Source organism: Molothrus aeneus, chromosome 20 (assembly GCF_037042795.1).
Source record: "Molothrus aeneus isolate 106 chromosome 20, BPBGC_Maene_1.0, whole genome shotgun sequence".
Lineage (NCBI taxonomy): Eukaryota > Metazoa > Chordata > Aves > Passeriformes > Icteridae > Molothrus > Molothrus aeneus.
The window spans coordinates 10984490-11010621 of NC_089665.1; the positions used below are offsets into that span (position 1 = coordinate 10984490).

The window sequence follows — 26132 nt, forward strand, 5'->3', positions numbered from 1 at the left end:
AAACGGAGCTGTCCCGGGAAGGGATTCCTGGGAGGGACGCTCGGAAAGCACTACAGCGCTCAGTGCCTGCGGGAGGCCGGGGGCGACATGGTGTACCGGCGGTGCCTCGTCTTCCCGGTGCTCGGTGACACTCGCCGTGCCCGGTGTTGGCGTACCCGGTGCCACTGCTGCGGCGCCCGGTGTTTTCCGGGTGTGCCTGACCCTCGTGGCCTGCAGGCTGTGCCCGGTTCTGCCGGTGTGCTCCCGGACAGTCCCGCTATTCCCGGGTCTCCCGGGCCGCCCCCTCAGGCGAGCGGCCGCGCAGTGCACGCCGGGAAGCGCGCGCGGCACGCCGGGACACGCACCCGGCGCCTCGGCCGCCCAAGATGGCGGCGGGCGGCCGTCCCCGCCCCCGGCCGCGCATGCGCAGCGCCGCGGCGGCCGCGCCGCTCCCGCCCTCCCTCCCGGCGGCCGCGGCGCCTCTGACAGCGCGGAGCGAGCGGAGCGTCCCCGAGCGCCGGGACCGCGCACCGGAACCCCCGCACCGGGACCGCCACCCCGCACCGGGACCCTGACGCCGCACCGGGACGCCGCGCCGGTGAGTGGGACAGACGGGTGGCGCCAGACCCGCGCAGCACAGCGAGGCGGCGGCGCCGGCGCCGGCGGGGCTCGGTAAGGCCGAGGCCCGCCGCCCCCCCGGCCCGCGGGTTGTCCCGGCCCGGGGCACAAGCGGCCGCCGCTTTCCTCTCCGCTCTCCCCCTCCTCTCCCGCTCCCCGCCCTCGCCCCGCTCCCCCCCCCCCCCCTCCTCGCTCTCAAAATGGCGGCCGCGCCCGTTGGTGAGGAGGGACCGGGCGGGGCGGGGGGCGGCGGGGGGGCCGGCCCGGTGTCCTCCCCCCGGCTCGGTGTGGGGGGGCTCTGCGGGCCGGGGCGCGGCTCCCCCGCTCCCCGCGGATCCCGGCCCCACTCCCGCGGTGACTCTGCAGGAAAACAGGGCCCGGTGGGAGCGGCGGGGCGGGCGCGGAGCCGCCGCCGGGCCCGTGTCCCCCCCCCCACCCCTCGGGCCGCGCCGCTCCGTTCGTGACTTAGCAAATACCGGGAGGAGGCGATGGGCCAGGGTAAATAGCGATAAAATAGCCTTCAGGGACGACGGGCCTGGTTTGTGCGCGGAGGGGACCCCGAGCATCCCTCCCCGGTTCCTGCCGGGGCTTTCTCCCTGTCACCCCTCCCCGGGCAGGGCCGGGCGTCGGGCGATGGCCCAAATGACCAGCGCGGCCGAGGCACCGAAAACAAGACGAGAATTAATAATCCAGGGAAAGGAGTAGGTGTTGTTTCAGAATTTGTCTCGCATCCCCAGTTTTCCTGCAGTGCTCAGCAGGGCAGCAGCGATAGGAGGTGGCTCAGACCTTCAGAACCAGCTGCAGTAAAACGGGGGAGGGAGGTCTGATCTCTCCTTCTGGGGGTCATATCTCTGCCTGGATGGCTGCAGGTGCACAGGCTTCCCGTGAAAACCTTACAATATTGCTTAAATCCTGTATTAATTGCTGCTCCCGGGGTTTTGTTTCCACAGGAGGTTATAGGCAGGCAGGGCTTTTGATGGAAGTTGGGGGGTGGGAGTGGTGCCTCCCTTGAAAAGTTTAGGGTTTGTTCAGTTCTGTGGGCGTGAGATTTTTTTAATTTTTGTTTTGTTTTGTTTTTTCTTTTTGTTTAAGGTGGATGCAATTAAACTTGACCTTTAATACCGATAATAATGTGACACCTTCCCTTTCTTTGCCATGGTATCACTCGAACCATTTCAATAGTGCTGCAGCAGTGGGCTTGGTTGGTGCAGGTCAAGTCCTTTCATAATGAATTGCCTACTAGGGATGGGGGAAGGTTAATCTAAGCTATATTAAAAATCTTTAATAAACACCGTTTTAATATAATTAAATGTTTGGGCATATTGACCTGGCTAAATTATGTATTTTTGTGGTGATTCTTTTAAGTATATGTTCCTATGACAGTATTGTTCATGGCATTAGGAGGTGGTGGTTAAAAAACCTCCGTTCAGTGATGATCATTTTGTAAATGATTGTGCAGCATTTGGCTGGTTTTCGGGAGAGGGAGGGTCTGCTGTCAGAATGTTATTTGCCCTTAGAGTAATTTTATTAAATAGGAAAATTATGTTGGGGAACTAAACAAAGAAAATATTTTTAAACTGTAAGATGCATTGCAAATATCCGGCTTGTTCTCGGGCATCTCGTTTTTGTGTGTTTCTGTTGCTGTTCCCATGTTTGTGGATGCTGTGAGCAGCCATTGAGCAGGGAAGAGACTGGGTGGAGTAAGGAGGCAAAGCTGCGAAATGGCTCGATTACCCTTTCAGAGCTTTTTTTTCCTCCCTTTGCCGGGGTGGAGGAATACTAATTGCCGTAACAATGAAGTCTCTTCTTTAGGGAAGAATCTAATGGTGCAGGAAGCTTCGGAAATGAAACAAATCTCACATTCTGTTCTGAGACTGATTTTTCTGCAGGGTGGATTTTGATTTGTCTGGCAGTGAGAAGTGACCAGTCACTGTTGCAAAGCCGGATTTTTTTTGTCTGATAACTGCTTCAATTTATCCACTGAGATATGCACTTGTTGAATTGATTTTATTTACACTTTAGATAAGAATTGCAATTTTTATGCCGGTGTTTTGCACACAAGATTTTCTGGGATCTGGAGAAGCCTCTGTATTGTGGCTTCATGCTGTTATTTGTTCATGGAACTTCTTGGTTAGAGCGGATTATGGGTGGGCACACAGAAAAAGACAATCCCTGGTTTCTCTGGTGACCACAGTGGAGTGACTGCTGTCAGTGTACAGACTGGATTGCAGTGCCCTTCGTCATGTGCCAGGTTCTTGTAAAATAACATCTCAGGATTTCGGAAGCCCATTTGAGCACTGTAGCTCTGTAGGAGCATTGCTGTCCCTCTTGGATACTACTGCTTAAAGTTATGTGGGAAAAGCGTTTGAACAAAGGATTTGGGGAATACAATAGGGATTGGAGGAAGCACCTAGGAAAGGCTGCCTATGGAAGTGCTCTCCTGTTCCATATGTACCTCATGGCATTCCCATCTGATTTCAGTGCTGATTGGAGCAAGTGCAGAATTGAACATGGATGGTTCTGAAGCAGTCTGAGGTTTTGCTTTTTCATGGGGGTCTCACAGAGATGGGCACACAAGAAAGAGACTGCTTCTCTTAGTATGCCCAAAATTAAAATAAGGGGCAGTGGTTTCTGCATTATTTCTAGTTCATTCACTTGGAGTAGATGTTCCAGGATTCAGTGGCTGCATGAGCCGAATACCTGAGTCTAATGTGTATCCAGGCTAAGGCCAATGAAGAACCTAGCAAAACACTTTCCATCTTAACAGCTTTGGTTGATTTTTGCCCTTGAAATGATGGCAGTCACTTTTTCTACAAGAGTAACCTGTTCATTTCGGTTCTGCAGAACCAAAAGGCATCAACAGTTCCTTTCTGGCTGCCCACAGGCTCTGTCTTGCCCGTCCTGCTGACCCCTGTGCCTGTCCTGACTCCTGTGCTCCTCCCAGCCTGAGAGAGCTCAGGTTATGTCTTTGCTCTCAACTTGCTGTGGATGGGACAGCTCCAGAATTAACATCTGCTGACTGCCTTGTCCACTACTGCAGCCTTGTCTTCCACGAAGAACTCCATAGCTCATGTCCATCGTTAATTATAATGTATTTATGCTTCTTGTGGAGTATTCTGGGCAGACAATAGCTGGGCCCCTCTGCCTCAGGGTAGCTCAGGTATAGACTGCATATGTTTGTAAGTTTTTTTACAACCCTCTGTAGCTGCCCTGTATTCCTGAGCTAGAGGGGTTGGAATTACCAGTACGAAGGAGAATGACATTGGAACAGTTTGGTATAGGTCAGCTCTCTTCTACTTTGGTGAACTTGAGGCCCATTTTCTAAACTAAAGGCAAAGACTGGGAGAGCAGCTGAAGCATCCATGAAGTGGGCACTGAAATACTTCTCAGGCTGAAAATAAGAGCTATGTAGGCCTAAATTCAGGAAATCAAGAGGACAATAGAAATCTGTAATTATTATTAATGATAATAATTTCAGATTTCCTATAGGGTGCGGGGGAGTTTCCAGCCTCTAACACGTACTTTGTGATGGCAACTGAAGATGTTTCCCAAGGATCAGAGCCATGTGTGTTGATGGAATGGTGCTGGGACTCTCCTGTGGGGTTTGTTGCAGAGAAGTCGCTCCGTTAAGCACTGTCCATACTTGCAGATCTGTCAGTGACGTTACAACTGGCTCCTCTTTCTCCCTTTTATAAGAGCTTACGTATCATTGGCAGGACAGCCTGACTACTAAAAATGTATTGCACTGGGGAAGCCTTGCCTGGGTTCCAGGGCTTTCTCAGGAGCTACTTTATGACCTGACACGAGGGAAATGGGGCTCCTAATGTGGCTTTTGAGGGTTTGATTCATGGTGGTGTTGCTTTATCTTTTGATCTGCCTGACAGAGTAGGCTACACTTTTAATTTTTTAGAAGTAGGCATTTACACTAAGATACAATCCTGACCTGTTTAAACTCAGTTTTCAAGTGCATAAAGCTGTTTCCTCAGAATTCTTGCTCTGAATGCTGTCCATGCTAGGGGGGTGTGGAGGGCTGTGCTCTGTGGGCAGGATGGTGACACCACTGTGGTGCAGAGGTGTGGTGGGAGCTGTAGCTCTGTCATATCAGCTTATTGGTGGGGTTCTGAGCCTAAGTTGGGTTAAATGTCTGATTTTCATGTATTACAGTTATTTTAGAACAAAACTTTTCTTCATTCCTACCATTTTCTTCATTCCTACCTAGTTCTAAGACCTACTGATGAACAGTACACATTAAAAGCCTTGGCAGAACCAGGATTTTATCTGATGAGACACAGAATTCCAGTTTTACCCTGGAGATGCCAGCTGCTGCAGGTTAGCCCGACAGATGTCTGTTGCTAACCTGTATCTTATCCCAGTTGTTTAAAAAAGGGCCTTTTCTTCTAAGTTGAGGCAGAAGTTAGATGAGACAATGTCTCATTCATAATGTTTAAAAACTTATTCTGTTTTCTTTTTCTTTAACCTCCTCCTTTCTCCTTAAGGGATTAGATAGGTGTGATTTAGGCCCTTTTGCTTTTAGTTCACTGTCTTGGAAGCCACCTATCATTTCACTTCCTGCTAGCATCTAGTGTCAGGAAATTTCAAAGAAAAATGTTATGTACGAAGTAAGTGTATGCTGAACTCCATTTCCTTGTGACTATAAACATACAATCCTTTCAAAGCTAATGTTGTGCACAGCGTTGCCACACTGACCAATACCAAGAGCACTGATGCATATATAACTATGTAAAAAAATCAACATTATTAATTCAAAGTACTTGCTAGTTAATACATTTGGAATTATTTTTGCCATTTCCTTCTTAATGGTACTGCTTCTGAGTGAGTTCTGCAGCTTGGCTTGAAACTACTTGCTGCAGCTTTGAGAAGGTGTTTCCAGAGATGGGCCCATCCATGGCTGAGGTTTGTAGGTGGTGCAGCAGGAGTGTCTGTCCTGTAATTTCCTCGGATCCGTTGTTAAGTAGGTCCCTGCTGAGGGAGTTGGTCGAAGGCTGTTCAGAGGCACCTCCTGTTCTGGGGCTGCTTGGTGACTCAGCTGTCACACCTCTTGTGAGGTAGGTGACAGGCTCTGTGGCATGGTGCTGTACTGGTTTGCATCTGGGATAGCACAGGGGCATTCATGACAGATTATTTATACCTTGCCTCTTGTATCCATGTTAATTGTTCCCATTGTGCTCCACAAACCTTAAGTTCCTTTGGTTTAATTAGACAGACAAGTGCTCCCCTCCCCACTCCCCCCGAGATTGCCTCTGCCTTGTTTTTCTGCTTAATGCTAAAGCAAAGGTGTTAGGTTTATCCCTCTTTAAGACTAGAGGAAAATCAGCTGGACCCAGCTAGGCTGTTTGCTGCAGATAAATGACCGTTTCTTCCAAAACTAAACAACACTGGCAGCTTGTCTTGTGCTGGATCCACCTGCTTTTTGGGGTGAAGAAAGAGATTGGATAAACAATTTGGTTTGTTTAAATGCTCGTGTCTTTGCAATCTATTAAGAGGATGATGTCATTAATGAGTGTCTATGTATTTTAAACAGATGGTGTCTGTTAAATCAGTAATGGTAGAAGTTTCTGGTCTCTCACCTTCAGCTCTGTTTTAGAGGCAGGAGTGTAGTAGGTGAAGGTGGGTGATAAGAAAGATGAGATACCTTCTACCAGAACCCTGATTTCATTATTTTTGGTACTAGTCTCATGAAAGGTTGAACACTGTACCCTGTAACAGAATAAGATGTTATAGATCACAATTATGATGAGCTTTTTGGTTTTCTCCCCCCTCTGGGCAAGTGAAACCATTTTTGGTCAACAAGATTTGAAAATGGATAAAGGACCAACAGTATTCTCACGATTGAAGAGTGGAAGTTCTGTCTAAGTTCTTGTTTGGATTTCTTTGTGGTTTATACCTTCTCCTGTTTCTAAAATATTAACATAGGTGTTCCTTTAAGTTTCCTTCTGGATATTTTTCTTTATAAATTTAATCAATTTGTGGTTGTTTTTGTTAATATCACATTGCCAGGATAACAGGCAGTTTAATGATTGAGTTATTTAAATTTGATTATAGTCCTGTCACCTCTTTTACAGTTATAAATCTGTTACTTAATTTTTCAAGCCGGAGAAGTATGGGAGGAAGAACTGAAAACAACAAAGTTCGAATCCAGTGCATGCCTGCTGACAGACATATCTAAGTGCAGCACTCTTCTCCTGGTGGGCTAGAATTGCTATCCCAAAATGTGTGTGTGTTGTTTGACCTAGCAGTAATGATACTGAAAAATACCCTGCTGGAGTCATCCAGCTGACCCTGATGTGCTTTGCCCTAAGCAAGTGTTGAGTAGCAGCGTGTGACACGGAGCCCGTAACACTACCCCTACCTGCTCTCCTGCTGCTCTCACAGCACCCTGAGCAGCAGAGGGGGACTGCCAGCTCAGAGCCTTCTCACACGTGTTAGAGCTTTATTTTCTACTGCAGCCTGCATTCTTCCTGTTGTTGGTAGCTGAAGTTACCTGCATTTTCACATAGAATTGAACAGGCAGGTTAGAAGAAGGATGTTTTCCCATTTTCCACCAGAGCCTACACACAGACCTCTGGCTGGAGCTCTGACCTGGAGGAAGCTCAAAGGCTCTAAAATGAGATATGACAATGCTCACTCAAGATGTTTCTCCTGAGAATTAATGTATCATACTTCTATCAGAATTGCAAAACTGGAGTGATACATGGTAAAAAAAGTCAAGATTTAATTAATTTAAAGTCTTCTTTTTTAAAAAAATATTTCCCGAGCAAATTTGGCCCAGATTCCTCAAAGTCATTTGGTGTTGGTGCCTGGGAAGGGTAACAAGACCAGAAATGTGTTTTGTTGTTTTACAGTCCTAAAGGTGGGTAGTGACTGCCAGTGATGTGTTAAAAATTTAGCTTGAAATGACACGGGAAAGCAGACGGGCATAGGAGTTGATTTCAGAATGCACGGGCGTTTTTTCGGCAGCATGCTGCGTGCAGCACCCGACTCGCTCCTGCTTTATAGCATCTTGATGACATTCCTTAGCTTTATTTTTCAGATGTAATTGCAAACTGCATTCCAAGTCTTTGGAACACAGGCACTATATTTGATCTGCTACAGATTGCTTTCTGGTTCCCCACGGATTTTGTGCTGAATTATTTTCAGAACTAAACTACTGTATCAGGTTTTTAGCAAAAGCAGTAAAAGTAGGTGAAATGGAGAAGAAAACAGGCATAAAATTTTTCACTTTTTTCATGTTAAAAATATATTTCCTTTGATAAACCTGTAACTGAACTGAAACGGAAAATGTTTTTTATGAATTATTATAAGCACTGCACAGAATGCTCTATGTACTCTGTGGATACTACATTGATGTATCAAGCAAAGTGTTGACCTACAGGCATTTTGAGACTTCCCTTAATTGCAGAATAACAGGCTTACTAAACATATGAATTAAAAATAAGGCTCAGAGTTGTAATTCAGATCAGATTTGCTTCTTGTTTTGTTTTTCCCAAATCAGATAGCTGTTGGAGCTCACTTCGTCGTAATCCCTCAGCCAGCTTTACTGATGTAGGCTGAAAAGTGGAAAAAAGATTAACCCAGCTCATAAATGAGTAGCTTTCTCATATTCTCCCCACTCATCCCTGCTGGCTTAGCAGGTGATGGATTCCAGCATTTTCTAGGATAAGGTCTGTTTGCTGCACTAAGAGCAGCTGCATGCCTGTGCCTGGGTGATTCTACTGTGGATGAGCTTTCCTGCAGTCATGGGGGGCAGGATGCAAGCAGGAGAGGAACTGAATTATTTTACTTGTTACTGTTTTTCTTTCCTATCAACAGATAGAGACATATCTAGGAACCCTTTTCAGGTCCTGATAGTTATGCCTAGGAACCATGGATATTACTTCATTTCTGTGGAATCTGGTTTTGAGTACATTGTGGAAAGAATTATCTTATTCTGTGGTTTGAGTTTGATAGAGCAGCTTTTTGCTTATGCTTTTCAAACAAAATCAGACCCATTAAAAATGAGTTTAAATTAAAAGGAAGTTTTCTTATATACTTGATAGAATTTAGCAACCTAATCCAGAGGTGTAAGAGAACAATTCATGTGGTCTAGTTCTTCCATAAGGACTGTAGCTCTAATTGCCTGGGAATTACTCCCAAATAACCCCTTGAAGTTCTCTTGTTAATGTTATGAAACAGGATACACTGTCGAAGAACCTTGCAAGGACCTCCTGTGCCAGGCAAGTAGCAAGAGGCAATGCAACAAGAGTTTCGCCTTTAGTAGTGCACAAATGGATCCTTTCAGCTTTAAAGAATTGTGGAATTTAATTCTGATCATATCAATTCAGTTACTCTTTTTGGTGGCCTTTGGTTATCATAAATGACTGGCCTTTCACTGGGATTATAAAATTAGCAGAAGAGAGGGCGATAACTGAAGTAGGATTTTGTGTATATTAACAACACAGAAGTAAACTCCAGGAGTTTTCTTTGAGGTAAAAAAACCTTTTAAGAATGATAGAATGTGTTAGAGAAACCACTTGAAAGTTGCTAGCATGTAGCTGGACACTTCAAAATGTTTTAAGTTTTCTATGGGTTATTGACATTTTAAATGATAAGCTAAGATTTAAATTGGAACCTTAATGTGAGTAATGAAAAACTCTTAACTGATTTCACAGTGTGAACCCAGTTTTGTGTTCCTGATGCTGGTGATGGCCCATGTGCCTTTTTAACACCAAATACTTTGTACTAGGTGTGCCTTAGCTGGCAGTCTGCAAAAGTGATGCCCGATTTTGTTTCCTTCAATAAACGTTCTTGGAGAATATAATTTAAAATGTTGTCATAATAATACTTACAGAAAAAGTGGTCTTGTAGCTGTGTTATCTAAAGTATTAGAATTCTGCAAAAATACACAATTCCTAAAGCACAGCAGTGTTGAGCTAAAGGTTTGTTGAGCTTTCAGAGCTGCACTCTGCTGGTCTGTTCTGTATCTGCTGAGGCTTTAGCTCTGTAATTGATGCCATGTATCACTTCTAATTTTTAATATCATGAGCTACAGTTACATGTTTAGTGTACATAGCTTGTGTTTTTGTGGCGAAGACTGTTTGTGGAGCCCAAACCTACTGTGTCTTTTTCTGAGCAGCAGAAATGGGCACTGTTAGTCAGTTAAGTGTCTCCTGAAGCAGGTATGAACACAGTCATAGAAATACCTACAAGGCAAGGTGTATCATCTATTGGCATAGCGTACCATGAGCTGAGGGGAATCTCTTGCCTGAAAGTGATTATTTTTTCCCTACCTCATTGCTGTGACTGAGCGTGTAGCTATTGTGCTTGGATACCTCCTGTAGAGCTGTCTCAGCTAACAAACGGAGCTGAACTTATTTCATTTTGCTGTTGGTGCATTTATGAATCATTTGCAGGTCTCTCATTAGGTTATTGTGAAGTTTTCCAGTAATCTTGGAAGCACTTGAGCCACAGTGATAGGCATCAGTGGAAGAGCCCAGTGTTTGAAGGCAGGAAGCAGCAGTGGTGTGTGGAATCTTCTCTGCCACCCTGGGGCAGAGGGTGTTCCTGTCCGTGCCAGCTCGGTGCAGGGCTGTCTCTTTTAAAATTAATTTGTTTTTAAAGATTATGCTTTAGTATGCCACTCTCTAGTCCTGCAGCACCAAAGGATTGAAGTAGGTCTGCTCTCTGTACTCTTGGATGTTTCTGCCAGTCCTGAGTAGAAAAGCTGATCTGTAGCTGAGTGGAAAGGTGGGCAGCTTGGGATGAGGTGCAGTTGCCTGCTGAGGATCTGCTGCTGTTAGTGGAGCTGAGGAGTATGTTTTGTATAGGTAAGGAATGGTTTGTGCTGTTGTAAAAAACCAGGCAGGTCCTGTGCTGCCAGGAGGAGTGAGAGGTGCCCATTGCATGTGTCGTACCTGTGCCAGCTTCAGGTCTCTGCCAGCTCCCAATTTTAAAAGGCTTACAGTGACACCTGATCTTGCTGAGAACACCTGTAGCCCTCTGTCACTGTCCTTAGGCAGAGGTTTGCCACTTGGTGCTTTTGTATATGCAGACTATTGATAGGGAATCAGATAGGTTTTAAGTTAGAAACTACAACTTGGAAGAGTGTAAAGTGGGTATTACTAAAAGGCACATCCTGGTTCACACTAAATTAGTAGCTGTTACTCCATGGGTGGCTAAGTTCAGTGTGTTTTTCCTGTATTTAATAGTGGACAGAGTAAAATTCTAATGCCAAGACACCTTTTCTTTCAGAAGAATATCTAACTCTGTCTTGACACTGCCTTAATATGCTGATCCAAAGTGACCATTGGGCCGGTGGCAGTTCTCTGTGGGTTGTTCGTGTTCCCCAGGGTTCCCCCAGAGCTCCAGCTGCCCCTCATGGCTGAGCTGTTTGAGGGTAGCACGGTGCTGGCTGATAGGTGATGGGGAGGACTGGTTAGTCTTGTGCTGAGGCCTGTATGTCACAAGGTCTGCTCCAGCTGAAAAAAAGGTAGTTCACGTAGTGGCACAGGTGTGTAATTAATGGTGGTCCTTTTGGTTTTTTTGGGTTTGAACACTTGTGCTTGAGTGGGTTCTTTGTGGGGGGGATTTTTGTTTGTTTTGGATTTTCTTTGTTTACAGTGGGCTTTGGTTGTTTTAGTTTTGTTTTTCTGGTTTTGTCTATGAAGGAGGCAGTCCTAAAAATACTTCCCCTTCTATTCAGGTGGCTTTTTAGTTAAGTCAGGAATGCTGAGCAGGGTGCTTGGAACAGACCCTTCTGGAGGAGCGAGAAGCTGTAGATCAGCTGGTTGGTGGCTTTAGCTCAGCTGGAATTTGCTAATAGCAGGAGTAGCTACTTTGCCATGTGGCTACTGGAATTTATCTAGTACTAGGATCTGTTTCTCACTAACAATTCAGAGTTAGATTGTGGAGCAGCCCAGGTGTTGGGAAGCGGATATGGGATATGGAAAAGTTTGGGGTTACTTTACATTTGACAGGGAGAATGCATTTCTAAATAGATGACATGTGAAAGATGGCCTTACAAACACAGTTGCTGTTATTTTTAGACTAGTGCTATCTATAATTGCGTCTCCCAGATGCCATTACAAAGTTGATGAGATATTGGGCTTTTTTACTGGGCTCAGTACTGGCACTGGATTTGCTAGGCATTCACTGCATAGTGGCGGTTCCTAATACAAATCCCACTCCAGGTTTTTCCTCTGGCAGGCCTGGAGGCAGATTTTGGCCGTTGTGTGTTCGCGCTGCCGGGCGCTGCCGGGCGCTGCCGGGCGCTGCCGGGCGCTGCCGGGCGCTGCCGGGCGCTGCCGGGCGCTGCCGGGCGCTGCCGGGCGCCGCCGGGCGCTGCCGGGCGCTGGGAGGTGCCCGCTCCCGTTCCGCTGCCGCCGCCGCGCCGAGCCCGGTCCGGCACCGCGTGTCCCGCGGCGCGCCCTCTGCGGGCGCCTCTCAGCACTGCAGGACCTTATTTTTGATGTTAACTGAATTTCCGTTAATCTGCGTGTGGTACTCTGCTCTGTACTGAGCACCGAACTTCTCTTGAAACCCAGTTGTCTCTTTACCTGGCATGAATTGGGTTATGGGACAAGAGGAGGTGAAATGCTTGCTTCTGTTATCTAAAAGCTTGAAGCCTATGCTGTTAGTTTTCAGCCAAATTGTTTCTGAAATAGCTACTGGGGAAGAGGTTAGACTAATTAAATGAGGCATTGCCTGTTCAGAGTGCTCCTATCGTAACTGGCTAGCAGGCAGTATTACAGTGTGCAGCATTTAACGTGGAAGATCCACCAACAGCATGGAAACAAGCAACTTGCTGCTTAAGCTCATTTTGAAACAGACAGCAGGGCCTAGATAGGTTTAGAAAGAAGCCTCTGATCCCCTGTGATGAATAAATAGCCATTAATGGTACACACTTGGTATTTTCCTTACTTTTTTCATAGCAGGCTATTGTTTAGAGGGGGCTCCTTACTGAAGTTGTTATAGAGCTGTGATACTGCAGTCAGTGTACCCGTGTGTCTTGGGAGGGGCAGAGGTGAGGCACGGGAGTGTGCAGTCCTCTAGCAGTCGGTAGAAAGTTTACAAACCCACCTGCTGTCTCTGAGCTCTGTGCATTGCCTCAGCTTATCTCGGTGCTGAAGGCCGGTTGGTTGATCAGACTTGCTGAGCAGCCTGAGTGAATGATGAGTTCTGTCCAGAACCTGCCAGGTGTGCAAGAAGTGCCATTTCAGCACTTCCCATGGTCTTGGTGCTCACAAGGTCCCTGCAGTGCAGAAGGCAAAGGCAGTGTGGGTTTGGTGATGTCACTGAGCAGAGGTTGAAGCTGCCCAGTTGAAGCAGGTTGTGCACTGAGAATGCTGCAGTTCATGTTTCTGAATCAAAGGATACTAATGAGTTTGTGTTTTGGAAAAGCACAGCCCCACTGGCTTGAACCACCTCGAGCGTGTCGGGTTTCAGCTGTATCCCGAGTTGGCTGGCCTTGCCAGAGGTGTTGTGATCGCTCCACTGCCTGAGCCCAGCTGCAGTCACGGGCCTGTGGCACCTCTACCCATGCTAATGGGGCCACTCTGACCAGGTTGAAGGACTGTTTAAAAATTTGCTGTGCCCTGAACATGGGTGAGATGAAGTATTAACTCCAGGTAAACAAAGAGAACAAGTATTGTCTCTTATTCAAAGGTTCTTCCAAACTCCCTCAGGTGGTGGTACTGGAGTGGGAAAAGTCATTCGTGCGCTGCAGTTGTGTAGCACTGTAGCTGCAAGGGCCCCATGCTGGGCTAGAGCCAGAGTCTTTAAAGATGCTGTTTGGATAAATTTAAGAAAGCTGCCTGAGCAATGCCTGTTTCAAGGAAACAAATGATGTCTCTTTCTCCTCCTTGTAGATGGATTGAATCTTCTGTGTTGAATGCCTCTGGATTTCCTACTGGGTTTGACATCTGGGGAAATACTTGTGATTTAAGCCACTGTGGCAGACTGAATTGTGGATCCTGGGTTCCCAAGACTTTAGCTCTTGAGGAGAAGCCACTGCTCGATCACGTTAACCTGACATCTCAGCCACGATGGTGCTGTCACAAAGGCAACGAGATGAACTGTAAGGGATCATTGTTTTTAAGTGTGTGTTGCATTTTCATTAAACTTCAATTATTAGCATTTGTTTCAAAATAGATTTTGGAGTGTCTCTGTTCACATGCCCTTTAAGTACTGTGTACTGTGGTTTGGATCTCTCTACTCTTTATTTTTGCTAGAACTGATGGTATTTGAAACTAGAATTGGGAAATGATGAAAATATAATTTCAAAGTTACTGGTGGCATAAAAAATGGATTCTTCAATTTGCAGTAAGCACATTGCAATATAAGCTGAAATCTATGAATTCTACATTTATCTTGAGTAAATTCTGGACATTTTTCGCTATTTTACTTTATAACGTAGACAAGGATCTGATCAGAATGCACTGTGTTGTGATGACAATATTTCTCTGAGTCCTTCAATTGTATTTGAAATGTTGTTTTGTAGAAATCGAGCGATAGCAGATTACCTCCGTTCCAATGGCTACGAGGAGGCGTACTCGGTTTTTAAAAAGGAAGCTGAATTAGATGTGGTGAGTTCAAACGAGATTCTTCATCTATATTTCAGTTCAGAAAATCCTTTTGAGATTTGAGTTGGATGAGGAGTTAAGTCATTGCCTGAGTCTGTTGCATACCTCTTGGGTAGCCATGTAGTAGGAGGGCAGGCTGAAACAGTTCACAGAGATTCATCATCCAGTAAGGCCAGGTTGGGTGGGGCTTGGAGCAGCCTGTTCTAGTGGAAGGTGTTCCCCCCAGCAGGGGGGTGAAACAAAATGAGATTCAAGGTCCCTTCCAACCCAAACCAGTCTGTGATTCTGTGGTTGTGTGACCAGCTCTGGTAAGCAGCTCTGTTTGCTTAGACTCTACAGATGCCAATGACTCAGACCAGTCATTTCTTGCAACTTCATTCTGTCGACTTGCCTTTGTCACAGATAATTTGGTATAATTTTTAACTTTGCCACCTATTAGCATAGGAGGTGTGCATTTCATATGGCTACATTGCCTTTTCTTTGTTACATATCTTGCATTGTTCTTTTTCCAAAATGCTTGAAGTTTGACTTAATTTCTCCAATTTGCTACTAGTATTGAATAAATAAGTAGAAATGACGAATTGAAATACCATGCTTATAATTGAAAATCCTAATATCATTTCCCTATCTGCCTTATCTATCAACCTAATTTAGTCTCCTCTTCCCAAAGCTTAGGAAAGCAATCTAAATAGGTTAGATGGTCCTGAGGGAAAGAGAAAACACAGCTGCTAAAAGTTTCACAACTTTTATACAAGAAAATCTGAACTGGAGTGGGCTATACTAAAGTAGAAAGAAAAGGTAAAGGCTGAAAATATTTGAGTAAATTGGAATGATAGATGTGTAGCTCTACAAAGAGAGATTTAATTTTTGTATGGATCATTCATGCAAATTACTCCAGCTTTCATAAGTCCCCCCCTATAACAGTAGATTAACATCTGTCTCTGACCAAGGCAGCAAGTCCTCAGAGCTTTTGTCTGCTGTGGAGTAAGCCTTGGCATGGTTATTTTCTGATGTCTGTCATCTTCATCACATTTAGGATTATTGTAGTATGAGACTGTAATTTTGTAATGGGAAGGATGTGCAGCACTTAGTTACTTCTGCACCTCTGACGTTTGTGTTGCTTTTCTTCCTCTTCCTTTAAATGCCTCTTCTCAGAATGAAGAGTTAGATAAGAAGTATGCTGGACTTCTGGAAAAGAAATGGACATCTGTTATAAGATTACAAAAGAAGGTAAGTAGAGATGTGCTGGATGTAGACGTATACAAAGTTAGCCCAGAAAGCATTCAGCACTGAACGTGCATGTGCAGTCCTGAAGCTGGAGAGGCAGGAGGTGCCTTGAGGCAGTTGGTGAGCAGGGAGATGGAATTGCTGTGTGCTGAGGGTCAGGCTGGGCTGGAACGGAGGGAAAATCAGTGCTGCCTCTTGTCTTTGGCCATGGCCCTAGAGGGAAGGAGCCATTAGCTCCAGTGCATTCCAGTGGGGGATTGTGCTGCAAGTGGAGAGTACAAAACTCTTTTTAGTCACACTTCAGTGGCTCAAGAGTGTACTAAAAGCAAAAAAAACCCTAAAATCTGTGTGTTAACAATGAAGTCCTATCCCTTTTGCAGGTTAATACAGTGAGGGTTTATTAGCCCTCCAGTGTTTCTGTTGTTGGTTAATGTGTGTGCTAGCTCCAACAGGACACAGAATTCCTGCAGCAGTGGCATTCCTTTTTTGTTAGCACAACCTTCTTTGGTAGTTTGGCACAATAGTAATTCAGATGTATTTGTACAGTGTGTGAGTAAAGGGGATTTTGTAGAACTTTTTTTTCCTGTGAAAATATTTGAGAATTTGAAAAAAATAAATGATTAGATTATTAAGAATTAACTATAAATTATTAAAGAATAAGCTATAAATTATTAATTTAGGTTTTTAAAACCAGTGCTACTGAATGTTGGTTATCAATTTTGGTCCATGCAATCTTGGTTTTTCTGTGAGTTTTGGAGTCAGTTGTTATTTGGATTACTAATGAAGAAGGTGAATTAGATCTTGTATAGAACTGGAAATGAAAGGTCTCTTTAAAATTCTTGCACTTAGGTAATGGAATTAGAATCGAAGCTGAATGAAGCTAAGGAAGAATTTACATCAGGTGGACCTCTTGGTCAGAAACGAGACCCTAAAGAGTGGATTCCTCGTCCTCCAGAGAAGTATGCATTGAGTGGGCACAGGAGTCCTGTCACCCGAGTCATTTTCCATCCAGTGTTCAGTGTTATGGTCTCTGCTTCAGAGGATGCCACAATAAAGGTATGTGTGTGCTCCAGACAACTGCCTGTGGAATAGGTGACATCAATACAGTGAAACATGTTCTCCTGCTGGGCTTATAATGCTTAAAGTTAGCTGAAAATAGTTTTCAAAATGCATTAATTCTGTTAATTCATAAGTAACAAAATCACATAAAAATAAATTTATTTTTGTCTACTGTTAAAGCTTTTTAGGGCTGTCTGTCTCTTGCTTCTTAATTATTGAACAAGGTGCCAGACTGGCCTGCAGAGTGCAAATGTGAGGCTGGAGAATACAAAGAGTAATGGGCTGCTGCTAACAGGCTGTCTGTTCCCTTGTCAGGTGTGGGATTATGAGACAGGAGACTTTGAGAGAACCCTGAAGGGGCACACAGACTCTGTGCAGGATATTTCCTTTGACCACACTGGCAAACTCTTGGCCTCCTGTTCTGCTGATATGACCATTAAGCTATGGGATTTCCAGGGCTTTGAGTGCATCAGAACTATGCATGGTAAGGTATTAAGGGATTGATTTAGCAGTCTGTAAAGTGAAGAGATTTTTTTGTTTTTTGTTTTTTTTTTTTTAATCCAGGAAAACTGCTGATGTGGAATGGGGTTATAGACCAGAGTATTTTCCAAAAGAAAAAGGGGGGATATAGTTTGATACTTTGAGTGCTCTGTAAATAGGGGAATACATGCAGTGTTTATGAAAATAGCATCTTGAATCTACTATGCATGATGGTGTAGGAAGCATCTCTGAAATAAAATGACTGAGGGATTTTAGCGTTAAATATTAAATGCTTGCTAGACAGTAAAACTGCCTTCAAATCAGTGAAAGATTTCTTCAGCCCTCAGTTCCTGATGCAGGGCCAGAGGAAGGGAGGAATCAGTGCCAGAGAAGTTGTGGCTGCTCCATGTGGGGTTTGGCTGCATGTGTTTGATCACACAGGAAGGTTCCCTTTGCACTGGGTTTGAAAGCCATAGGAAAAATGAGAAAGTACAACACCCACAGCTATAAGATTCTAATATTGACAGCAAATGGTTTTTATAGTCTTATGTTAGAGCTTTTTTCTTGCTTTTAGGATCATTTTTTAGAAGGGGTGAGTAGAAATAGAGAATGTTTGAGACTTATAAAAATAAACACCCACCCATAGGTATATGCAAGTAAACGAAAAGCACCTTTAAGGATGCTCAGTGTCTGGACTGTGTGGGTTCTAAAAGTATGGATGATTATTTCATAAAACCTCAAGTTTACATGTAAAGATTATTCAATAAAGCATGCTCTGCTGCTGTAGCTACTTGACCAAGATAAAAAAACAAAAGGGAAGTCCTGTGTGCTCTGTGAAAATTCTGCCAGTGCCACTTAATAAAGGCTTTATTTTGTTTTTAGGTCATGATCATAACGTTTCTTCGGTAGCCATCATGCCCAACGGAGATCATATAGTTTCTGCCTCAAGGGATAAAACTATCAAAATGTGGGAAGTCCAGACAGGGTAAGTGCACTTGTGAGCAAACAGCACCAGAACAAAAGCGAGGAGAAACCACTGTGTGTAGAAATGGGACACAGGAATCTGAATGTCAGCAGGCACTCTTTGAATTGAGAAATGATGTTCTGCTGTTTAGAGTAATTCACTGAAAGATTCTGCCCCAGTCATTAGGTAGAGGGGTTTAGATATTAATACTGACTAGTTAAAGCTAACTGGTTTTGTCTTTCTAGAAGCTGTGAGGGTAGATCTCTAGCTCATGACCAGTTACAAAAATAAATTCATTGGTTAACTATGAGTTTAAAGAAAGTAACTGTTACCTTTCTTGACACAGATCAAGGTGTCCCCTGATTTTTTTTTGTCTTCTTGCTTGTTTCATTTATCAGTTGTCTCTCTAATAACCTAAATCACCTGTAAATCTCTACTTGTTCTTAAAATACCTGTTTAATGCAAGTAGTCATGTCAACTTAATTTTCCCCCAAGTTTCCTGCTTTTTACCTTAGCAAGTTTTAGCTAGCTCCTAGCTGTTGCTGCTTTCTCACATCAGCATCCTTTCCACAAACTCATGGCGTGCTCCATCACCTGCCTGGATGAACGTGTGCACTAAAATATTTTATCTTAAGCACTGAGTAGGTGAGGTGTCCTGAGCTTTCCAAGGCCCGTGCAGGGGTGGTTGTGCCAGCAGTTGGGTGATGCTGTGTCTCTTGCACAGTTACTGCGTGAAGACTTTCACGGGGCACAGAGAATGGGTGCGCATGGTGCGGCCCAACCAGGACGGCACCTTGATTGCCAGCTGCTCCAACGACCAGACGGTGCGCGTGTGGGTGGTGGCGACAAAGGAGTGCAAAGCTGAGCTCCGAGAGCACGAGCATGTGGTAGAGTGCATTTCCTGGGCTCCTGAGAGCTCCTACTCCACCATATCAGAAGCTACAGGATCAGAGGTAACATTCCCGGGCTGTTAGACCAGCATGCACAGGGAGATCTTTGTCCGTGCTCTGTGTAGCACTGACAGCCGCTCAGCTTTGGGCTCAAGGGCCTGGCAGATACAGCAGGTGTATGAGTACTTTGGTCCGAGTATCTTGGTGTGCAGCTAAGCCCCATCTTGGCTTCCCAGGATCCAGCTTTTGTGTTTAGGACCTATCCTTGCACTAGTGAAAGTGAACTTCAGGGAGATGCTCTGCTCAGAGAGGGGTGAGAGTGGGACTGCTGTCTTGTACTGCAGCAAAGAAATCTGTAAAGCAGCTTCTCTGGCAGAATGTGAAGATTATAAGGATGCTTAGCAATTGGAAGGTAGAGGGGGGAAGGAGCCAGTCAGGAATGCAGAATGAAGCTGTCTTGGGTGCAGAGTGCAGTGTGCTGGAGTCAAGCACCGATTGCTGTGATTTACTGTAGAGCTACTAATGGGGGAAAGCATTCCTTAACTAAAATGAATTCCAGTTTGTGTGATCACTGATACCCCTTCTAGTGAGCCTCAGGAAAACCTAAAGGCCAGAAGAAATTTTTGTTCTAAGGATGTTAAAATGTAGAAAAAAGGAAATAGAAATAAGTTCCAGTTTCTAGTCAAGCCCCCTTCCTGGCGTTGCTGTTTTGCCCTCCGCCTCCAAAGGCCATGGACACCCCAGGGGAAAAGTAGCCACACTGAACACAGGGACTTGACTAGTGATGGCTTTTACAGGTTATTTCAGTCAAATGTTACTTGAATCGCTTAAAGATCCGTATAATCTTTTGATGATAAGAAATTAAAAGGAAAGTCGGTGTGTCCTTCCTGTGGCCGTGTGGGCTCTGCAGGGTGCCTCCCCTGCCCCCTGCTGGAGGGATCGGGCACAGCCCGCAGGGAGCACCTTCCCTGCACACCTGGGGCAGGTGAGAGCTTGGCCGTGTCACACCGTGCCTGGGCACACACAGAAATCACTTCACAGTAGGAAGTTTTCAGGAATTCTTAACCCTGCTTCATTACATTTTATGAAGAATGTGAGCACAAAAATATGTGTGAGCTGCATCCTCGTTTGTCCCGAGATGTGGCCCTTGAGCTGTGTCTGCTGTTAACAGAGGATGTCTTGCAGTAGGCAAGTGTGTATTCAAAGTGTTACTTGGCTTGTGGAATCAGCAGGACAAGCAACCATTTCTTTTAACAGATTGTGTAATTCTCCTAGCATTAGTACCAGTGCCTGTGACACAGCTTTGTCAGTGTGGGTTTACTCGCTGTAAGCTGTTGTATGATCTGATTTTGGTACTAAACAATATCACTGGGAAGGGATCTGCTTCATTCCTCTTCTTGCTGCTTCCATCCTATGCATACCATAACTTAAAACATAATTTTCTGTAGACTAAGAAGAGTGGCAAGCCTGGGCCTTTTCTGCTGTCTGGATCCAGAGACAAGACCATTAAGATGTGGGACATTAGCACTGGCATGTGCCTTATGACACTTGTAAGTCCATTGGTGTTTTTTCTGGCAGTCCTAGCTACATATGTACAACCAGTTTTAATGAAATGTATTATCTTGCATGTCATGTTTTCAAGAGAAGCCAGAGTTATAATAATCCAAATGCTGGAAATACAGCTTTAATGGCTTCTATAGTTCAGATCTTGTTGTTGCTAAGAAGTACTGACAACCTCCAAAATCATAGTGTGAATGCAGTACTGTGGTGTAGGTTCTGTTATGAGTAGCTTGGTTTGTTTACAGAAATGCTGGTAATCGTCTGAATTGTGTCTTCTGTGAAGTATCACGTTGCTGGCACATGTGGGACTTCCCGCGGGCCATGGCCTCCTGTTCCCAGCTCAGATTCTGGGTGGTGGTGCTGGGAGTGGAGAGCAGACTTGGTGCAGATCACATGAGGACTGCTGTTTGTTTGCCTTCAAGTACGGGAACTTGCATTGTTGGGAGGACTGATAGAGGTGTAATAATAGAAACTGGAGATAAGCTGTGAGTTCTCAGAGGTCTCAGGAGCTCAGTGCTGTCCTTGCGGGGCCGGGCAGGGTCCCCCAGTGTGCCCTAGTGCGAGGTGTGGGATGCTCAGCTCTCAGCCTGCTCACTGATCTCTCCTTGTGCACAAGGTGGGCCATGATAACTGGGTACGTGGCGTCCTGTTCCATTCTGGGGGAAAGTTTATTTTGAGCTGTGCTGATGACAAGACTCTCCGTGTCTGGGACTTCAAGAACAAGCGATGCATGAAAACCCTCAACGCGCACGAACACTTTGTTACCTCTTTGGGTACGTATTGCTCTCTGTGCCAGAGCTGCTGCTTCCCCGCTGCTGCAGCTGGGCACCTTGGGGCCCTAGTGGCACCTTGTGCTCTCTGTGTAGAAGAAATGAACTAGAAATTAACTCCAGTTTCTAGTCAAACCCCCCACCCATGTGAGTTGTAGAGTTTGGAGTGTGCTGGATTTTTCCACTTCTGCTGCCAGTGTTGCTCATGGATAAGAATGTTAACTGACAGGGAGTCCTGGAACCTGTCACCAGAGCGTGCAGGCACGTGGGGAGGGTTCTAGTGTCAGTGCTTGCCCAGCAAAAGGAAAAGTAGGGTGTGCACAGCAGTCAGAAAAGAGTTACTTTGAATTCCTGGACATCCCTGGTTTGTGTTACCAGATCTTGGTAACAGCACGAGAGAATTTGGCTACAGAAGTATAGCCAGGAGCTTTGGAATTTAGCCTTTGAGCTGGTAGAATTGTTTTGAAAAAGCAGTGCCATTCAGTGAGAGTAGGAAATGCTGAAGTTCCAGGTTCACTGGTAACGAGAGCTTTTGTCTCCTGGCAGATTTCCACAAGACAGCCCCGTACGTGGTGACTGGGAGTGTAGATCAAACAGTAAAAGTGTGGGAGTGCCGCTGATGGAGTTCACAGTGACCCCTTTTCCTCTGGATGCACTCAGATACCATGGTTACCCATTGAGCTCTGTTTAAATAAATATTGTCCTTTCATGTAAATTATTCTGGATGTAGATTGAGCTTATTAAATGTTACACACAAAGTATTCATGCATGGTGAATCCAAATTGTATACTGTAAATTTACATACGTTGTCTAGAAGTACCATAGGTTTAAGAACATGGGCTGGCATTGGTCACATCAGACCTGAGAAGGCAGAAGTGGGATGATTGGAATAGGGCACTTAACTGAATAGTTGACAGTGTCGTTATGTCGGATAATTATACCTGTTTTTCTTTCTGCTGTCTGTTGGTGCCTGAATTGGTGACCTCATTTGGGAAAAGTTTTGTAGGGCTCTTTCAGAAATGTGTATCTATGTAACATCACTTAAGTGTGCTTAATAAATCTTCTCTAAGAATACTAGATAATAAGGCTGCAATTCAGAATCTTCTGAACCTTATATGTAATTAATGGAAATTAATTAAACTCTGGAATATTTGTCATGAAACATTTGCCAAATCAACAGAAAACATTTGTTTTGGCCTCCTATCACGCAAGGGTTGGTATATTTATAGAACTGACTGTAAACCTGAAATAAGACAACAAATCTTTGTCGCAGCTGATGTGATAAATGTATTTATTTTTTATTTGGTCATTCAATGGTTAAGCTGTGCTGTTAAACTAAGTTTAAATGGTTTTTTGTTTGGTTTTTTTTTTAATGCTAGACGAACTTCCAGGAGGAGTTGTCCATCCCACTAGAGTTTAGTGATCCAGTTTCCAGTAGAGCTTCCTCTCCCAAATGACTGCCATGGTCCAACTTGCTGTTTGCTTTCCATGTTTGTTAGAGATGTGCAATTCCTATTTACACAGCAGGATCAAAGGACACTTCCCTCATTCACTGGCAGGAAATTGGGGTATACAAAAGTTTTTTGGTTTCCTTAGTGCTCCTTGGACAATGAGGTGATCCTCACCTTGGCAATGTGGCTCCAATTAAAACATCCTGGGGTTTGCATGTGGAGAAAAACCTTGGGCTGCAGCATTGAAATCCTTTAAAGGAAGCACTGAGTATCTTGAGAATCAGTTGACAATGGCGGGTCAGATCCATGCAGGCTTCTAAAACAAAGATGCCATGAACAAAGCCCACACCCATCTGTGGGAATGATAATAAACATTAAAACCAAACCTATCAGCAAAACCAGCCCAGCTCAGTTATTAGTATTTATGTTGTTTGGTGTACACAATTTTTAATTTGCATATCCCTGAAGTTACATATTTTGATCTGAAATGAATGAAAATATTATAAATTAATATTTTAATCAGCATTTTTGTGACAGATTCCATTGTAGATAACCAAGAATTACAATACTTATCAAACTAACCAGGTGTTTTTAAAAATCAACTTTAAAATTGACAATACAATGAAGTACCAGGCTGATGTTTTAACAGGTGAATTTGTGCTTTATTTTATTCCTTTGGTTTAATCCATGGCTTTTAAAATGTCCCTTTTAATGCCCCTGAGAGTCCCTGACCAGCATAGGGTGGGCTGGAGGGTGAACGCACTGCACTGGTGAGGGGGGAACCCACAGTCAGCCCAGAAGGAGCCTTTGTTCTGTGGGAGGAGCTGGACTGGGGTGTGGGATCCTCTGGAAGCAGTGGAGAAGCGGGGTTCTGATGTGGGGGTTTTCAGAGACAGTTTAAGATCCAGGCTAATCTCTTAAATCCAGTGGTTTCTGTCATTCTCAGTGTGTGTTGCTGCATAAGCATGCACGAATAAAATCTGTTTTGTTCGATAGCTGCTTGGACTGGAAAAATTTGCTGCTTTTTGTCCTATTGGAGAATTCCAGATACACAAGTAGTGCATCTTAAATCCCTCCATGCATCTGCAACTGTAAAGTAATAACATCTGTTTAATTCCTGGTAGGACCTAGAAACTTTATTTAAGTCTAAAATAAACCACCCTCATGTACATAACTCAAAACCTGAATGAGAAATTAAAGGTACCTGTGATGTGGAAGTTGTCTACTGCATTTTTTCCCTGTAGCAAAGACACAATTTACCAGGCCACCCGGCCCCAGTGCTGGCAGCAGTGTCGCTGCTGTGTGAGACTCAACGCTGCTCCTGTGCAGAGTGAGCCTTCTGGGGCAGCAGGGAATAATCTCAGGGATGGTCCTGACCGGACCAAAGCTGAAGCCCTGGCTGGAAGGGAGCCACACCACAGGCATGGGAGTGACGGGGGCACTCTGGGACATGCTGTGGAACTGTTCCCACTGTTGCTGTCAGCTTGTGCTATGCCTTTGCTGTGGTCAGATCTGCCACAGTGAGGTTACTGGGTCAATAATGAACTAGATGCATTGGAGGGGACCAGAGGGTCACTGGTGCTTTGGCACTTCCTGACTAAACCTGGCAGCACGTGCCAGGACCCAGCTCTGGCCTGTCACCAGAGCCACTGCAGCTCCCTGGGCTTAGCCTAGCCTGCGGCATGGCACACGCCTCTGAAAGTGCAACATTTTCTGTGGTTTCGATAGAAGCTGAGGTTGGTGTTTTATACCATCTTGCACTTTAGAAGGTGAAACAAACCCGTCCTGCTTTTGTGTGTGGTGTGACCAATGTGTGCCCAGGACACTGAGGAAAGGAAAACAACCCCTGGTTGGTAGTGAGTGGGGACTGTGGGCATGGGGTCCCTGCCTCTCTGCCGCTTCCTGTCCATGTGAACTGCCTGAGAAATCACTCTTAGACAGCTCCTGACTCCCCTGAGAGCTGGTTAAAAGGAAAAATACTTTGTTTTTGTAGACAGTGGTGGCTTGGTAATCCTTTAATGATTTGAATATTGCAAATGCTGAGTGGAGTAAAGGAGAAGCGCCCTTGGAGTGAGCTGTTGTGTCCAGCTGTATATAACGTCCGTGTATGAAATCAATACCGAGAGTCCTGTAGCAAGAGCACGTGCATAGAGGGGTGGGATGGACGGGGGGGGGAGTGGGGGGGTCGCGTTGGATTTGCAAGTCACAACTGGCGTTAACTGGCCTTTTTATCTTTCCACTGTGTCATGTAAGTAGCTGCTTTCCTGTCCTGCCTGTCCCTCAGGCTTCCCCGAGTTCATTCTGAAGAGAAGTTAGCAAAATCCTCACGCTTTAGAGTCGATCCCGACATCGACGAGAAGGCAAATGTCAGATGTTTGTTTGAGCGCTGTTAGAGGTTGCAATTGGAGAGAACAGTTCCCAGGCTGTAGGAGTTAACTGAAGCATTGACACAATTAAAACAAAATCGGTAAAGGAATGTATATAATACTGCTCTGTGTTTTACAGTAAGATTTGTTGCTCTCAGACTGTGTAAAACAAAATTTATTCATGTTTTCTGCATATTAAAAAAATCTTATTGTACCAATTGGTAAACTATTAAATGCATATAAAACTAGATGTGGTTTTGTTTCCTTGGATGCAAGAATTAAAACTATTTTGAAAAAAGCTATTGGTGTTTCACCCTCAGATTTTGCTCCCACCTGCTTTGCCCTTGCTCTGATTTTAATTTAACTTTTACTCACCTGAGGCTGCAGGAAGTAGTTTTGAGCTGGTCCATGGCAGCTGGAGTAGTGAGAGGTTTTGTTGTTTGATCCGATGCAATGAGTTGCTACAGGAAATGTTCGGGTGGGCTAAGCTGGACTCACAGGTGGGCAGGAGAGCCTTGTCCCTGTGCCTGGCACAGGCCAGCCCTGGCTGGGTTGGGTTTGGTGGGATTTTCCCTTCTCTTGACGCTGTCTCTGTGCCGCAGGCAGGAGCTGCCTTCACTGCTCCGTGCTGGAGCCGGGGGCGGTGGCTGAGCGTGGCCGCCCACCCTCGGGGCAGGCGCTCTGCCTGTGGAGCAGCAGGCACTGGGGGCTTCTGGCAACATCTCTGCTGCTGTTAGGGTCTTGTGCCTGTGTGTGCTTTGGTTTAATTCTTCCCTGTGGTTTGGCCCCAATTGCCTCAAGTACCGTTTAGAGATGGGTCAGTGGCCAGAACTGGAATGGGCACATCTTCATAATGGAAGAGCATGGATGTGCTTGTGAGCTTGATGTGGGGAGAGAATGAAAGGGCCCTCCCGCCAGCTGAGGTCTGTGGGAGCAGCTGGTGGGGTGGTACTTTGCAGTGGGAACAGACATGGGATGGACATTTGGATGAGACTCACTTGCATTTGGGAAAAAAACTGAGTCTGTGTTCTGCCAGAGTCAGTGCATGCATGGGCTATCCCAGATGGGGTGACAGGGTGGCACAGAAGTGGTTTTTTGGGGTGATGGTTGAAAGGCAAGCCTCGTATGTCCACAAGCAGCGAGTTTCTCACAGGGAGCACAAGGCAGGTTCAGGTGTGAGTTTTAAGAACA

At 45.2% G+C, this 26132-nt stretch overlaps 1 protein-coding gene across 1 annotated transcript; it reads left to right on the forward strand.

Moving 5' to 3' along the window:
* Positions 1 to 443: 443 nt before the first annotated feature.
* On the forward strand, positions 444 to 25189 carry PAFAH1B1 (platelet activating factor acetylhydrolase 1b regulatory subunit 1). Its single transcript, XM_066563216.1, has 11 exons — positions 444 to 577; positions 13461 to 13669; positions 14093 to 14177; positions 15330 to 15404; positions 16251 to 16457; positions 16776 to 16944; positions 17823 to 17925; positions 18629 to 18857; positions 20243 to 20344; positions 20971 to 21127; positions 21671 to 25189. Exons 2-11 carry the CDS (start codon positions 13638 to 13640, stop codon positions 21742 to 21744), a joined length of 1233 nt encoding a protein of 410 aa, XP_066419313.1. The 5' UTR covers positions 444 to 577; positions 13461 to 13637; the 3' UTR covers positions 21745 to 25189.
* Positions 25190 to 26132: the final 943 nt, after the last annotated feature.

Bases quoted from the DNA above. Each gene is read 5' to 3' on its own strand.
- PAFAH1B1 (XM_066563216.1), top strand. From the start codon at position 13,638: ATGGTGCTGTCACAAAGGCAACGAGATGAACT. The intron at 16,945-17,822 runs GTAAGGTATTAA...TTTTGTTTTTAG, and splicing joins GTGCATCAGAACTATGCATG to GTCATGATCATAACGTTTCT. The intron at 18,858-20,242 runs GTAACATTCCCG...AATTTTCTGTAG, and splicing joins CAGAAGCTACAGGATCAGAG to ACTAAGAAGAGTGGCAAGCC.